The following is a 16,949-nucleotide window of genomic DNA, read 5'->3' as shown; positions in this document are numbered from 1 at the left end:
GTTCCACCATGTCCTGCTGTCAGTGTCCAATCAATGTTTTTTTTATATATGTTTTTATCCTCGATGTGGGAAGATCAAATGCGGGACCTAAACATGAAGAAACATGTGATACCCCGACCCAGTCTCGAGTTGCCTGTGAAAGTTTTGAATATTATAGATTATAATTGCTCGATAATTATGCTGCTAATTAAGTGCTGGCTCAGCAGAAGATCATACTGTTTACAGCACCTTACTTAAGGGTGCTACAGCATAATAGCAGTGGGGATTGAACCCACAACCCTATGTCGTGTAGCAAATGTTCTAACCTCTACACCACGCTGCCAGTCCTATACCACGATATTGCTTTTTTGAATTACGAAATTAATACCATAGAACATTGTTTCAGGGATGCTACAAATTCTTGATCCTTTTGACTATGCATATACTTAAGCTTCTATATAATATAATATTTAATTTTTAGGGAGCTGGTCATATGGTCCCACAGTGGGCACCCACCTATGCATATGCCATGTTCGATAACTTCATCAACGATAAGCCATTCCTTACAAAATAAAAAATTTCCGATAAAATGTCACAATTTTAAAGAGTACTGATTACAATAGACATTTAAATTCTTTATTATTTATAAAAAATTTACAAATCACTTATATATAAAAGTTCAAGATAAGATTAATAAAAATTTTTTGTTTGCAATATTTTCGAAATCATAAATAAAATGTAATTTTTGTTTTTTGTTTGTGCAATTTTATTTGATTCTATCTCATTAATTAACTGATTTATAATAGATTTCAGCATGTACTATGTATATGCTTTTTTTATTACACTTCTGTAAAACAAAGTTCAATAATTAAATAGTAAAATTTTAATCACTGTTTTAAACTGTAAAACTTTGAATTTTGAGGATTTAAAATATCCAATATTTTTTTGTGTGTTAGTATTTTGATTTTGTTAAATAATTTTTTTTTTTTTTTTTGTATATATCTTTATCCTCGATCTGGCAAGTCGAATGCGCGACTTAAACATAGAGTAACATAAGTTACTCCGACCCAGTCTCGAGTTGCCTGTGGCAGTTTGGGATATTATAGAGACTATAATTGCCTGGTAATTATGCTGCTGATTAAGTGCTGGCTCAGCAGGAGTTTATACCGTTTATAGCGCATTACTCAAGGGCGCTACAGCATGAGAGCAGTGGGGTTTAAACTCAGGACCAGATGTAGTGTAAAAAGTGTTTTGACTACCACACCATGCTGCCGGTATATCTTATTAACTTAGTTTATTTTTATTTTTGTCAGGTGCGAACCCATTTACTTTCTGACAATATTTCGTCAACCAGCAAATCACAAGAAACTGAAAAAAGTATTTTAATTATTGGCTTAAAAATTATTTTTTATTTTGTTTTTCTCTAGAATATTTATGGTTTTGTAACAGGCTATCAAACCGACAGCGTGGTGTAGTGATAAGAACACTTGCTACATCACCATGAGGTCGTGGGTTCAATCCCCACTGCTCTCATGCTGTATCGCCCTTGAGTAAGGCGCTATAAACGGTATAAACTCCTGCTGAGCCAACAATTAATCAGCAGCTTAAACATCGGTTAATTATAAGCTATATAATATCCCAAACTGCCACAGGCAACTCGAGACTTGGTCGGTGTAACTGATGTTACTCTATGTTTAAGTCGCGCATTCGACTTTTCCACATCGAGGATAAAGATATATACTAAAAAAAAACAATTTTTTTTTAGAATTCAGGTTTTTTAGAAAAAAGAAAAATTTAAAATCTGAAACAAAAAAGGCCAATCAAAAAAAAGGTTAGTGAAATTACTTATAAAGCCAGAAGCATGTTGTAGTGGTCTAAACACTTGGCTTCAGTGCTTTAGGTCAATCTTCATATTTTTCATGCTTTAGTGCCTTCAAGTTTTGAACCGACAGCATGGTGTAGTGGTAAGAACACTTGCTACACCACACATGAAGTTGTGGGTTCAATCCCCACTGCCCTCATGCTGTAGCGCCCTTGAGTAAGGCGCTATAAACGGTATCAACTCCTGCTAAGCCAGCACTTAATCAGCAGCATAATTACCGGGCAATTATAATCTATATAATATCCCAAACAGCCACAGGCAACTCAAGACTGGGTCGGTGTTTTTTGAATTTTAGCCCATCCCTATTAAAAAGCATTAGGTAAATTCTTCAACATATTTTGATCAAGCTTTTATTTTAAAACATTTTATACTTAATCTAGAAAGTTGATTTTTTAGGTGAAAACTCGCATTTAAATTTAAAAACTTTGCAAGCATCTGTTTCGGAGGAAGCTATGACAGGTGTGTTGAAATTTTATATTAAACTTTAGCTATTCACCTGTATTTTTATGTGTTTGTATTAAGGTTTAACAGTATTGATTTTAATGTTAAAAGTTAACTTAATGATTTAATACAGTACATAAAAACTGTATTGGCAGCAGTTTATAATAATTAGATCACTTAGCTTCACATAATGAAGTCATAAGTTTGATCCCCACTGCTTCTATGTTAGAACACTATTTAGTAAGGCACTATAAATGAAAAAAACAGCTTATTAAATACCGGGCAATTGTAATTAATATTATTACAAACTGCTAAAACCTACTTAAGACTGAATAAGGTTAACAAATATTACTTTTGGTTATGCCGCGAAGTTGACCTTTCCACATCGAGGATAAATAAATATAAAAAATGTGAATTTTTGAAAAATAAATATTAATTTATTAATATTTTTCAAAATTCTGATCAAAAATTTTAACAATAATCTAGTACTTTAAAAGTAAGTTGAGACTATTATACATGCCAGTATAAGTGTAATAATTAGAACACTAGGCTGTTCTACTTAAGATATTCTCAACTGTCAAAATTAACTTAAGACTGGGTCTGGGTAACAAATGTTACTTTATGTTTATGCTGTAAAGTCGGCCTTTTCACATTGAGGATAAAAAAATATATAAATTGTTTTTTAGTTGAAGTCCCGTCAATAAGCCGATCTCAGCAAAGTGCAATGGAACAAAGTGTTGAATTGAATGAAAACCAACAACATGGATTGTGAGTGTTTTATGCATTTAATAAAATCTAAAAAAATTACTAAATTTTAACAATTTTGAAACATTTAAAATTTTTCAATTTAAAAAAAATTTTTTTTTTAATTTAAATTTTTTTTTATTTTTTTTCTGAAAAATATTTTTAGGATGTGCTTATCTGTTCTTGAATTCTGCTATTTCACCTCAAATTCTCTTGTGATGTCATCAACTGATGATGTCAATGTCAAAATTGAAACTTTGGCAAAAGCTATGCAGATTCAACAAGAAAGGGCTGAGGTAAAGAAAATTTAACCGGCAGCGTGGTGTAGTGGTTAGAACACCTGGTTTCACCACGTAGGGTCCTAAGTTTAATTCCCACTGATTCTGTGATGTAGCATTATTTAATAAGACATTATAAACATTATAAAATCCTGCAGTGCTAACACTTAAAGTCATATATTAGCAATATTTTTTTATTCAAAAATTAATAAAGTTGGTGTAACAGAACACAAAAAAAATTTTAACTTTTTATAATTTTACCTACTTTTTAAGTTATACAACTTTAAAAAAAAATTAAAATTAATTAAAAAAAAGAAAAAAGAAGCCCTGTTTGTGATGACGTAGAAAGTACTAGCTTGTATACATTCACTACGCTACTTAGTACTTTCTACGTGACACAAAAAATACAGTAACCTGATTTTTTTATTAATCATTTTTCAGTATTTTTGAAAATTAAATTGTAAGTACCACAGACATTTTTTAAAGGTTTTAAAGCCATTTGGTGATTCAGTGTCAACCATACTAACATGCTATATACATCACTCACAAAATTGCAAAACTCTGTAACATAACACTTTAATCAACAAATCTGTAATATTTGCGGTTACAGATGTTATTCTATGTTTGGGTTATGAAGTAAACCTTCCCATATTAAAAATAAATAAATATAAAAAATTAACAGTTTAAAATTAAAACAAACAATTTTTAAACATTTTTTTTCGAAGTTAAAAATCAAAAATTTTGTTTTTAGACTAGAAAAAACACGGTTAAAAAATGTTAAGTTTGTAAAAAATCAAGGATATATTACCTTCAGTTTATTTTTAAATGCTCGTCAGGTGTTTTGGTCTTTCTGTGATTCAGGCTCTAACAAGAGATCATCTACAAATTGGGAAAACTAAAAAATTAATTTTACAAGAATAAAAAAAAATTTTTTTAAATTAATAAAAATTCGTAAGCAAAATTAACTACATTTCAAAACTGTATTTTCAATATTTAATAGGTTATTTTGTTGTTTTTTTTTATTTTTAATTTGGAAAGGTTAACTTTACAGCTTAAACACAGAGTAATATTTATTGCCCTAACCCAGGGATATTATAGAATAAAATTGCCCGATAAATAAGCTGCTGATTAGGTGCTAGCTCAGCAGGTGTAAATGGCGCTACAGCATGGAATCACTGGGGATCGAACCCACGACCTCATGTAGTGTAAAAAGTGTTCTGACCACTACACCACGCTGCCGGCTATATAAAAAAAAGTTGTTATGATAAGCCGACTACGGTTGGGTAGTGTTAACAACGTTCTTTAAAAGCCAATACATAAAAGGATTTTAAATTTTCATATTATTAATTTAGTGTAATGTTAGTTTTATTTAGTATTGCGCATTTAGTGTAATCAAGTACTTGTTTTATATTATTTGTATGTACAATATAACTTGCAATCCTTAGTTAAAAGTTTGTTAATATCAAGTTAAATTAAACAGAAAGCTTAGGTGCAATTCAAGATAAACGGAGTCTTAAATCTTAAACAATTTATTAATTAAATAGTCAGGTTTATTATAGACTTTAGCAATAAAGGCTATGATAGAGCCTGTGGTGACCACAAATCATACAATTAACAAACCACAACCCAAAATTCAATAAACCATGAACCACCATCCTACTATTAATATTATTAATTTAATTAAAACGTTAAGAAAACCCTACAGTATAATTTATTACATAAATAAACCATAACATAGATATAATGACAATATGTGCAAGTGTCTAGGGAGTTAGAAAAAGTTGCTTTAGAGTTGCTTGCTTATTTTGAAAACAAAAATTGTACCTAAACTATAAGGTTTAAAATTAAATTTAAATTTTTTGTTATGTTAGAGTTTAAAAATGAACTACTACTTGGTTATTGCTCTTTTGACACTTGGATGGAAAGTTTATGGGAATGATTTTGACTATGATTTTAGTAAAATTGACATTTCAAAGTATGAATTTAATGGTTGAGTTTCAATTTTATAAAAAGTTAATACTTAAAATTTTTTATTTTTAATCCGCTTTTATATTTAGCTTTTTTACATTTAATTTTTTACGCATTAACGAAATTTGGGCAGCGTGGTGTAGTGGTAAGAACCCTTTCTACACCACCATCGGGTTGTGGGTAAAATTCCCACTGCTCCTATGCTGTAGCGCCCTCGAAGAAGACGCTATAGACGGTATAAACTACTGCTGAGCCAGCACCTAATCAGCAGCATAATTATCGGGAAATTATATTCTATATAATATCCCAAACTGCTAAAGGCAACTCGAGACTGGGTCAGAATAACTAATGTTACGTTGCTATGTGTTTAAGTTGCGCATTCGACTTCCCACGACGAGGATAAAGATATATCCAAAAAAAAAACGTTTTTATATTTAAATTTTTCACGAATTAATGAAATTTGGGCAGCGTGGTGTAGCACACGGCAGCGTGGTGTGGGGGTAAGAACACTTGCTACACCACCTTGGGGTTGTGGGTTAAATTCCCACTGATCTCAATCTGTAGCGCTCTTGAGTAAAGCGCTATAAACGGTACGAACTCCTGCTGAGCCAGCACTTAATCAGCAGCATAATTATCGGCAACTAATATATATAATATCCCAAACTGTCACAGGCAACTCGAGACTGGGTCGGAGTAACTGATGTTACTCTATGTTTAGGTTGCGCATTCGACCTTCTTATATCGAGGATAAAGATATATACAAAAAAAAAATTAATAAAGGAAAAATTTCAAAATCAAATTCATGAATAAAAAAAGCAAAAAACATACGTTACTTCAGTACAAAAATATGCACAATAATCTAGAACGGTAATTTGTATTACACCCTTTTAATTTTAATACAGGTTTTATGATTATGAAACCCTTGATGAATATTCAAATCTTCATCCAGAATTATTTTTTGAATGTCCATATCGATCTGATGCAATTTTATGTAAGAGCGGCCCAAACAAAACAATTTGTTTGCGAAACCAAATATACGAAGGCTTTTATCGAACATGTTGTATAAGTTCCTATGATCGAGAGTTTCAATGCTCAAGTGATTACCCATACTTCTTACCCCAAATTCTGTTGTATGATTTTATTGCCGACTGTCAAAACGGAGAAGATTTGTGTTTTAACAAAGAAGAAAATGTAAACACTAGGTAAATATAATTTTTATTACTTATGTTTTTAACATGTCAGTAAAGGTAACAATTTTTTGGCAGCATGGTGTAGTGATCAGACTACTTTCTACACTACATGAGGTCCTGGGTTCGATCCCCACTGATCTTTTGCTGTTGCGCCCTTAAGTAAGCCGCTATAAACGGTACGATCTCCTGCTGAGCCAGCACTTAATCAACAGCATGAATATCAGGAAATTATAATCTATAATATCCCAAATTGCCAAAGACTTCTCAAGACTGGGTTCGAAGTAACAGTTGTTACTCTATGTTTAGGTCACGAAGTTAACCTTTCCACATCGAGGATAATTTTATATAAAAAAGAAGTAAAAATAACATTTTCTGCTTTTTTTGTATATATTTGCTTTTTTTTTGTATATATATTTTATCCTCGATGTGGGAAAGTCGAATGTGCGACTTTCACATAGAGTAACATCAGTTACTCCGACCCAGTCTCGAGTTGCCTGTGGCAGTTTGGGATATTATATAGATTATAATTGCCCAGTAATTATGCTGCTGATTAAGTGTTGTCTCAGCAGGAGTTCATACCGTTTATAGCGCCTTACTCAAAAGCGCTACAGCATGAGATCAGTGGGGATTGAACCCACGACCTAATGAATGGTGTAGCAAGTGTTCCTACCACAACCCCATGGTGCTGGATATAATCTGGCAATATCGCATAACCAATTTTACGAAAAGAAATTCAAAATTTTTAACATTTGGGAACCCAGAACATCATGTTGCATTTAAAACCTGACTGAAAGTATTTTAATATTTTTGTTATTTTTTTACAGTATAAAAAACAACATCTGTAAAGCTGGGGAAATCGTATGTGATAATACAACTTGTGTGAACAAAACAAGTGTCTGTAATGGGTATGTGGATTGTGAAAATCAAATGGATGAAAAGTAATTTATTTTTTTACAGTATTTTTTTATATATATTTTTATCCCTGGTGTGGAAAGATTGATTTCACGACATAAACATACAGTAACATCGTTACCCTGACTCAGTCTGGAGTTGAGTTTTGCCAGTTTGGGATATTATTGCCCGATAATTAAGCTACTAATTAAGTGTTGGCTCAGGAGGAGTTTATATCTGGGCTCGATCCCGCTGCTTTTATGCTGTAGTGCCCTTGTGTAAGGCAACTTAAGACTGGGACGGGGTAACTAATGTTACTTTATGTCTAAGCTGTGATGTCAGCCTTTCCACAACAAAGACAAATTTACATAAAAACAAAAAACATGATTGTATAAACCACATGTAAGATACAAAACATTATAATACCTATTTGTTTCAAAACTTTTAGTTTTTTTTTTAATTTGATTACTTTTCATGCTATGTTTAGTCCTCAGTTTTGCCATTCTCCGGTGTTGTGTACTGGAGCTTTAAAACAAGGACAAAAATGCAGGTGGAGTTTTTATTAAGTGTTTAGCAATTTTAAAAAAATTGTGAATTTTGAGACTTAAACAATTTTTTCTTCTTTTTTTGTTGTATATATCTTTATCCTCGATGTGGGAAGGTTGGGTAACTATGCTGCTGATTAAGTGCTGGCTTAGCAGGAGTTTAAACCATTTATAACGCCTTACTTAAGCAGTGGGGATTGAACCAACGACCTTATGGTGGTTTGGCAAGTGTTTTTACCACGGATTTTTTATTAAAAGGTAAAAAAAAACAGCAGGTAATGTATTAGTTAGAACACTACTACATTACATAAGGTCCTGGGTTCTATCCCCAATGTTCTCATGCTAAGCCAGCACTAAATTATCAAACAATTATAATCTATAATATCCCAAACTGCCAAAGGCAATTCATGACTAGGTTGGGGTAACTAATGTTACTCTACCTTTAGGTTGTGAAGTCGACCTTTCCACATCGAGGATAAAGATATATTTAAAAAAAATTAGTAAAGTCAAACTTAAGATAAAAACAAGAATTATTCATTAAAAAGGTAAAATAAAACAATTTCAACCGGCAGCGTGGTGTAGCGGTAAAAACACTTGTTACACCACACATGAGGTCGTGGGTCCAATCCCCACTAATCTCATGCTGTAGCGCCTTTGAGTAAGGCGCTATAAACGGTATGAACCCCTGCTGAGCCAGCACTTAATCAGCAGCATAATTACCGGGCATTTATAGTCTCTATAATATCCCAAACTGCCACTGGCAACTTGAGACTGGGTCGGAGTAACTTATGTTACTCTATGTTTGAGTCGCGCAATCGACTTTTCCACATCGAGGATAAAGATATATACAAAAAAAAAGTAAAATAAAACAATTTGGTTGTAGGTGTGAAATTTACGATAAATGTGACGTTAAAATTGGTACATTCTGCGATGGTTTTCCAGATTGCGTACTTTTTGATGACGAATGCAGTCCCCAATGTTATAGAAATATACAACATTTAAATCAGTGCCCTATAGATGATGAGTACATCAGGTAAAATTATGGTCGTTATAAAACTACACTTTTATTTTTTATCCTATAAATAATGTACAAAAATAATATTTTATTTTTTAAATCTGATTTTATCCTGTGTGGTGTAGTGCATCGGCAGGGTGGTGTAGTGGTAAGAACACTTGCTACATCACACATGAGGTTGTGGGTTTAATTTCCAGAGATTTTATGCTGTAGCGCCCTTGAGTAGGGCGCTATAAACGGTATAAACTCCTGCTGAGCCAGTACTTAATCATAATCTATATTATCCCAAACTGCCACAGGCAACTTAAGACTGGGTCCGAGTTACTGATGATACTCTATGTTTAAGTCGCGCATTCGACTTTTCCATATCGAGAATAAAAATATAAAAAACATTTTTTTAGAATGTCTGTTTTTAATGCCAATTTAAAGTCTTGTAATATGTCTTCAATTGCATACAATCAAACTAATTGTTGCGTGGACCTTCAGAAACAGGGTGTAGCAAAATGTTGCAATGGAAAAATAGAGTCTTTGTATAACATTGTGATTTCCGACCATTATGAAGATTTTGTTGACGATTATCAAAAGGATGATGAAAATTTAAAATTGTGCCATGATAGAAAACGTTTTTTTTGTCAGACAAATGATATAGGGTAAGCCTTTTTTTGTATAAATTATATTTGATGTGGAAAGGTCGACTTCACGACCTTAACATAGATTAACTACCGTTACTCTCACCCAGTCTCAAGTTGGTATGGCAGTTTGGAATATTATAAAATATAATTGGCTGATAATTTTGCTGCTGATTAAGTGCTAGCTCAGTTGGAGTTTATCAGGTTTATTGTGCCTTACTAGAAGGGCGCTACAGCATGAAAGCATTGGGGATTGAACCTAAGACCTTAAAAAATGTAGTGGTGTAAATGCTCTGACCACTACACTACGCTGCCAGTGATTTTATATGATCAAATATGTCGAAATTCTGAGACCTCATGGTATAAGACTTTTTTTTGTAGGTGTCTATTAGTCAACAAGAAGTTTGCGATGGAATAATAAACTGTGTTAATCAATCTGATGAAATAAGTTGCACCAATGATGGCAGATTTTATTGTGAAAATAAAATTCCATTGTTTGTACCAAGACAAAAAGTTAGTTTAATAACTTAAATTTATTGAGTATTTTTTTTTTTTTATTATATATATCTTAATTCTCGATGTGGGAAGGTCAACTTCTTAACCGGCAGCGTGGAGTAAAATATGGTCTTAAGCTGACATTTTACGCGGCAATTTCGTCACCGACCCCCCAGCGTTTTTTGCAGGCTGAACCTTCTGGCCGAAGCTTCTCACGGCCGAAGCTTCTGGTCCCCGTTCTGACCACTACACCATGCTGCCGGTAGTTTACGACAGTCTTCTAATCTGTCTTCAAAACTCACTTTTTCTAGTTATGTTGATTAAATAATAAGTTGTAATTAAACAGGTAGGGAACGGTGTTTTTGACTGTAAAGATGGAACAGATGAATGCCCTTCAAAACAAGATATCATTTCATCAACCCAAAATCTTATCGGAAATAATATTTTAAGATATTTTGGAATTTGGTTTATGGGAATTTTTGCTATCTGTGGAAATTTGGTAAAATCTTTTGAACAAGAATACTTTTTAATTTTTACTGATTTTTTTATTCCTAATGCCCATTTTTTTAATTTTTCTTTTCGTTTTACGCGCATTGATAAAAGTAAATAATAAATACGATAAACAATTAATATTACAACAATGCGACGGGAAAAAATAACTTTAATGATTTAAAAATCAATTTAATGATTTAAAACATGCCAAAAGTATTAATGTTTACATAAAGATTTTAAGTATGTTATGGCATGGTCACCAAACCCCGGCCATATGTTGTAATGTTAATGCGGCATTGTGCAACCGGCAGCTTAATGCATTCGTTAGAACACTTGCCTTTACTACATCAGGCCCTGGGTTCAATCCCAGTTGCTCTCATGCTCTTGAGTAGGGCTTTATAAAGAGTATAAACTTCTGGTAACCAAATACTTAATCAGCAGGCAATTATAATTTATATTATCCCAAACTGCCAAAGGCACCTCAAGACTGGGTCTGGGTAACTGATGTTACTCTATGTTTAGGTCATAAAGTAAACCTTTCCACATTGAGAATAAATACATATAAAAAAAATTTAGGCTGTAATTGGCGGAATCATAAAGAGTATAAGAAATGAAGCATCTAAATCTATATCTGCAAACGAAATATTTGTTATAAACTTGGCAGTTGCTGATTTTCTTATGGGATTATATTTAGTATGTCTCGCCATTGTTGGGGTGTATTATCAAGGTATGTAGGTGAATAACCGGCAGCGTGGTGTAGTGGTAAGAACACTTGCTACACCACACATGAGGTCGTGGGTTTAATCCCCACCGATATCATGCTGTAGCGCCCTTTAGTAAGGCGCTATAAACGGTATGAACTCCTGCTGAGCCAGCACTTAATCAGCAGTATAATTATTGGACAATTATAGTCTATAATATCCCAAACTGCCACAGGCAACTCGAGACTGGGTCGGAGAAATTTATGTTACTCTATGTTTAAGTTGCGCATTTGACTTTTCCACATCGAGGATAAAGATATATACAAGAAAATAAACAAAAAAATGATATATAACTTATATAAACAGAATTTTTTTACAACTTTACTTATTTTAAAGAAAGTTTTATGATTTTTTAGATCGATATTGTGCATATAGTCGAATATGGAGATCTAGCACCTTGTGTACTGTCTTGGGTATTCTTATTGTGTTGTCAAGCGAGACTTCAGTAGTTACAATGGCTTTATTGACATCCTATCGTCTTTTTTGTATTTTAAAGGTAAATCGTAACAAAAGGTTAAGTTTTTTTTATATATGTCTATCCTAGATGTGGAAAGGTCGACTTTCGACCTACCTAAACCTAGAGTAGCGTCAGTTACCCTGACCCAGTCTCGAGTCGACTTTGGCAGTTTAATATTATAGATAATAATCGCTTAATAATTGTGCGGCTGATTAAGTGTCGGCTTAGCAGGGGTTCATACTGTCGTCTACAGCATGAGGACAGTGGGGATCGAACACCAGACTTCATGTACTGTAGCAAGTGTTCTGACCACTACAACACCATGCAGGCAATAAATTGAAATTATCAGACTGAAAAAAACATTTTTTTAGCCTTTTGCATCTTTGCATTTTCCTAAAACAAGACATGTAGTTGTTGCAGTTTTGTTGACTTGGTGTTTTTCTGCTGTGCTTGCATTTATACCACTTGCGAATGCCTTTCAAACCATGTTTACTCCAGAAGTTAATTTCCGTACTAAAAGTCCTTTCTTTAACTCAACTGAAGTTGGCTTTAAAGGTCAAGTTTAAAACATTTTTGTTTTTTTATTTATTTTTAAATATAAAATTTTTCAAATTTATTCCTAATGTTTTTTTTGTATACATCTTCATCTTCGATATGGAAAGGTCGAATGTGCGACCTAATCTTTAACGGTAGTGTGGTGTTGTGATTAGAACACTTGCTACACCACACATAAGGTCGTGGGTTCAATGCCCACTGATCTCATGCTGTAGCGTCCTTGAGTAAGGCGCTATAAACGGTATAAACACCTGCTAAACCAGCACTTAATCAGCAGTATAATTATTGGCCAATTATAATCTATAATATCCCAAACTGCCACAGGCAACTCGAGACTGGGTCGGAGTAACTGATGTTACTTTATGTTTAAGTTGCGCATTCGACTTTCCCACATCGAGGATAAATTTATATACAAAAAAAATAAATAAAGAATAAAGTAACATCATTTACTACGACCCTGTCTTAAGTTGTTTGTGGCACTTTAGAATATTATAGATTATCTTATTATTGAGCTGCTGATTAAGTGCTGGCTCGGCAGGATTTTATTTCGTTAATGGCACCTTTCTTAAGAACGCTACAGCATGAGATCACTGGGAATTGAACCCAAGAAATTGTTCTGACCACTACACCAAGCTGACAGTGTGAACCCTAACTTAGTTTAAAGTTTATTTTTTAGTTAAAATATCAACTTTTTGTAACATTAATGTAATTGATTTAGATTTTCAAAACTTTCTTATTCTTCGAACTGAAATTTACCCTGCAAATGTAACTGAAGAATATTTAAACTTATCGCCTTTGATTATTGATCAAATTAAGTTTGCAAAAACATGGTCAGAATTACAAGACATTCAAATGAAGAGGTTTCCAGATTTATCCCACCAAATATCAAAGTATTTTGGGTAGGTTTTACAAAAAAAAAACATGTAATAATTCTGGAAAAAAAAAACATTTAAAATTATTATTAAATTTTTTTTTAGATATTATAGCTCTCAAAGTGTGTGTATGCCGAAGATTTTTGTAACTAAACAAGATCTTTCTTGGCAGTTTTCCATTGCTGTTATGACTTTCAACTTTGCAACCTTTTTTTACATTTTTGTTGCTTATGTTGTAATTTACAAACATTCACAAGGAAGCAGGAACCTACAACTTACAAATGATAATGCTATTGCTCAAAGGGAATTAAAAAAAAGAAGTAAGTAATATACCGGCAGCGTTGTGTAGTGGTAAGAACACTTGCTACACTACACATGAGGTGATGGGTTCAATCCCCACTGATCTAATGCTGTAGCGCTCTTGAGTAAGGCGCTATAAATGGTATGATCTCCTGCTGAGCCAGCACTTAATCAGCAGCATAATTATCGGCCAATTATAATCTATATAATACCCCAAACTGCAACAGGCAACTTGAGACTGGGTCGGAGTAACTAATGTTACTCTATGTTTAAGTCGCGCATTCGACTTTCCCACATCGAGGATAAAGATATATACAAAAAAAAATGTAAGGTGCTATAAACGGTATAAATTCCAGTTAAGTCAATAAACCAGCAGCTTAAATATCGGGCAATTATAATCAATAATATTTTAACTGCCGAAGGCAACTCGAAATTGAGTTGGAGTAACGTTTGTTAATCTATGTTTAGGTTGTAAAGTTTTTTTTTGTATATATCTTTATTTTCAATGTGGGAAAGTCAAATGTGCGACTTAAACATAGAGTAACATCAGTTACTTCGACCCAGTCTCGAGTTGCCTGTGGCAGCTTGGGAAATTATAGATTATAATTGCCCGGTAATTATACTGCTGATTGAGTGCTGGCTCAGCAGGAGTTCATACCGTTTATAGCGCCTTACTCAAGGGCGCTACAGCATGAGATTAGTGGGGATTAAACCCACGACCTCATGTGTGGTATAGCAAGTGTTCTTACCACTACACCACGCAACCGGTTAAAGTTGACTTTTCACATCAAGAATAAAGATATATACAAAAAATAATACTGTGCATTTATTACACAATATTTAAATAGTATTCACTAACGAAATTTATATTTATTTTTAGTCATGCAAAAGAAGATTATGAGATTGGTGTTCACAGATTTTTGTTGTTGGGTTCCTATTTGTATTATGGCTTTCTTAAAAATCTCAGGAGTTTACATTTCTGATTCTGCTTATGCGTTTTCTGCTATTATTCTCTTTCCGATTAACAGCTCACTCAACCCACTTTTGTACTCCAATGTGCTAGATAAAGCTTGGGCCAGAATCAAATCGATTTTTGCTAGAACGAATTAACAAAATAACAATCAAGAAAGTTCAAATTCAAGGAACAAAACAAATGAAACCAAACTTTAAAAGTGTAAATAAACAAAGTGTTGGATGTGGTATTTGTATATATAATTTATGTTGTTGTCATTTTTTATTCAGAAATTTTAATTAATGAATTAATATAAAAAAGCGCTTAACATCTCCATCAATTCTAATGCCAAGGCTTTCCTAGCCTCAAACCAGACTTGATGCCGGTTCACACCGAACGACGAGAAAACCGTATGACCTGTTGGTGGCCTTGGACAATAAAATACAGCGTTGGCCACTGGGGTACCAAAAACAGAACATTATTAACCAGAATCAACTGATATTGATTCAACAAACAAAAGAAATACGTAAGAAACCCATTTTCACAGGCGCAATAATAACTTTCGTTCGGCGAACCGAAACAGTGCAAACTCGCTACCATCCCGTGCGGTTTAAACACCGTACAAAAGACTTATTGATATGAAAAAACTCATAGAGGCTGTATTTATGTATATTTAAATATATACAGGTTATAAAGGGGACCAACAAATTAACCTTTATTCAAGGACAAGTCTAACGCCCATAAGGCAGTTACACGCTCTAAATTTAATCGTTATTATATTGAACATGGTCCAATTGTATATTTTTCGCGTGCCCTTGTAAACATTGTCGCTATTTGTTATGTAGAGCCAGTGAAAGCTGTGCCTAATTTTCTGTTCAGTCGTAATAAAGGATGTAGTCGATATACGGAAAACGTTTTTTGTGTGTGTAATGTACTCGTAATTATGTTTATCGCTAGGTATGTAACCTAGAAACCAGATTTTGTAGTGTGTACGTGTAATACCATTTTTGTATATGTGTAATGTAACTTTCGGGATAATTATGTGATGTACGTGCTTGATTAATAAATAGATGTTGTCTGTAGATTCAGTTTGCTATTTTTGACCATTTTTAACGGGTCTTAAACCCTGTTTTAGACATTAGAGACTTATACTTTATACATCAATGCATTTATATTCGAATAAGAGCACCCTTAGGAGTCAATACTTTTATGATTAGATTTTTTTATCCTCAGTCCCTACAGTTCAATCCCCACTGATCTCATGCTGTAGCGCCCATGAGTAAGGCGATATAAACGGTATGAACTCCTGCTGAGCCAGCACTTAATCAGCAGCATAATTATCGGGCAATTATATTCTATAATATCCTAAACTGCCACAGGCAACTTGAGACTGGGTCGGAGTAACTGATGTTACTCTATGTTTAAGTCGCGCATTTGACTTTCCCACATTGAGGATAAAAATATATACAAAACAAAATATCATCCACTAAGTTTCAATGTGTATATTTGTAGATGTTCTAATTTAATATAAAGTCTACTTAATGGCATTGCCATTTTTAGAACACAGACAATTCAATAACATATTCTCATTGTTTATTATTTTGCATGTCAAGCCTCATACTATTAAGAAAGTTAATAATTAAACTATTGTTGAAGGCTGGTTAATTAGTTGGAAATTTGGTACGTTGTAAGGGGCTAGCTTGTATGGTAAGATATGACCCCTTATTACATTAGGCCTTTGAAAGTGGGCTAGTGGGCTAGCTTAATGTCTTTGTAATATTAATAATGTTAGCATATACGGTAGTATAGCGTACTGGTTAAAAAAAGGTTCTGGTTCAACCCACATTACGAAAGGTCAAAAAACACGACCCATTTACACAATATTGTTTTACAAAAATCAACTTGAAACACCTGTCGTGATTTAGGTGTTTCTGCTCCACAGCGCCACCGCACGGGATTTGTGAAAGGAGCACAGGCGAACGAAGGTCCGCTAGAGGGCAACAACGATGGCTTAGTATCAAGCATACTTTCACATCAAGGTAACATAAAAAAAGCTTTTAATAATAATAATCTAGCACTTTAATGTTTTTGTTAAATAAACATGCTAATCTTTATGTATGTTATTGCATTTTGGCACAACTGGTTGTGGGTAAGAAAAGAGGGCTAGTTTGCAAGTGATAAGGTTTATTACCATCAACATATACTTGTTTTGTTTAATTATTTTTCACAAATTAACTGCCTGCAGTGCTAACCAGATATCTGTTCTTGCAAAAAAACAAAATTTTTAGATCAACAAAAAGGGAAATTGACATTAAACTTATCAACGGGTCGATGGATTGGGGTTTGGTATATCTTAGTTAAAACTTATCGTTTGTACACTTTGTAGATAAACGTACAATTTTTTTAAAAGAAACTTAAGTGCTAGTTTTTGTGAAACATTTATTGTTTTAATGTAAAAATTTTCTAAACGTTTTAAAACACAATAAAGGTGTCATAAATATTG

At 33.3% G+C, this 16,949-nt stretch overlaps 1 protein-coding gene across 1 annotated transcript; it reads left to right on the top strand.

Annotated features, from left to right (window-relative positions):
- Positions 1-465: 465 nt before the first annotated feature.
- On the top strand, positions 466-15,495 carry LOC145760317 (uncharacterized). Its single transcript, XM_082574181.1, has 18 exons — positions 466-1,356; positions 1,745-1,810; positions 2,258-2,320; positions 2,989-3,070; positions 3,213-3,342; positions 5,196-5,299; positions 6,195-6,494; positions 7,307-7,420; positions 8,802-8,951; positions 9,335-9,473; positions 9,944-10,075; positions 10,404-10,556; positions 11,126-11,276; positions 11,667-11,806; positions 12,139-12,322; positions 13,041-13,221; positions 13,300-13,514; positions 14,375-15,495. The coding sequence occupies exons 1-18, from the start codon at positions 1,245-1,247 to the stop codon at positions 14,602-14,604; spliced, it is 2,646 nt and encodes an 881-aa protein (XP_082430307.1). The 5' UTR covers positions 466-1,244; the 3' UTR covers positions 14,605-15,495.
- The last annotated feature ends 1,454 nt before the right edge of the window (positions 15,496-16,949 follow it).

The sequence above is a fragment of the Corella eumyota genome, chromosome 7 (genome assembly GCF_963082875.1).
Source record: "Corella eumyota chromosome 7, kaCorEumy4.1, whole genome shotgun sequence".
NCBI lineage: Eukaryota > Metazoa > Chordata > Ascidiacea > Phlebobranchia > Corellidae > Corella > Corella eumyota.
Note: the sequence above shows the minus strand (reverse complement) of the source record. Positions and strands in the feature narration are given on the sequence as shown.

Coding starts and splice junctions, on each gene's coding strand:
- LOC145760317 (XM_082574181.1), top strand. CDS start 1,245: ATGCTGCCGGTATATCTTATTAACTTAGTTTATTTTTATTTTTGTCAG. Junction 6,495..7,306: donor GAAGAAAATGTAAACACTAG/GTAAATATAATT, acceptor ATTTTTTTACAG/TATAAAAAACAACATCTGTA. Junction 10,076..10,403: donor TGTTTGTACCAAGACAAAAA/GTTAGTTTAATA, acceptor GTAATTAAACAG/GTAGGGAACGGTGTTTTTGA.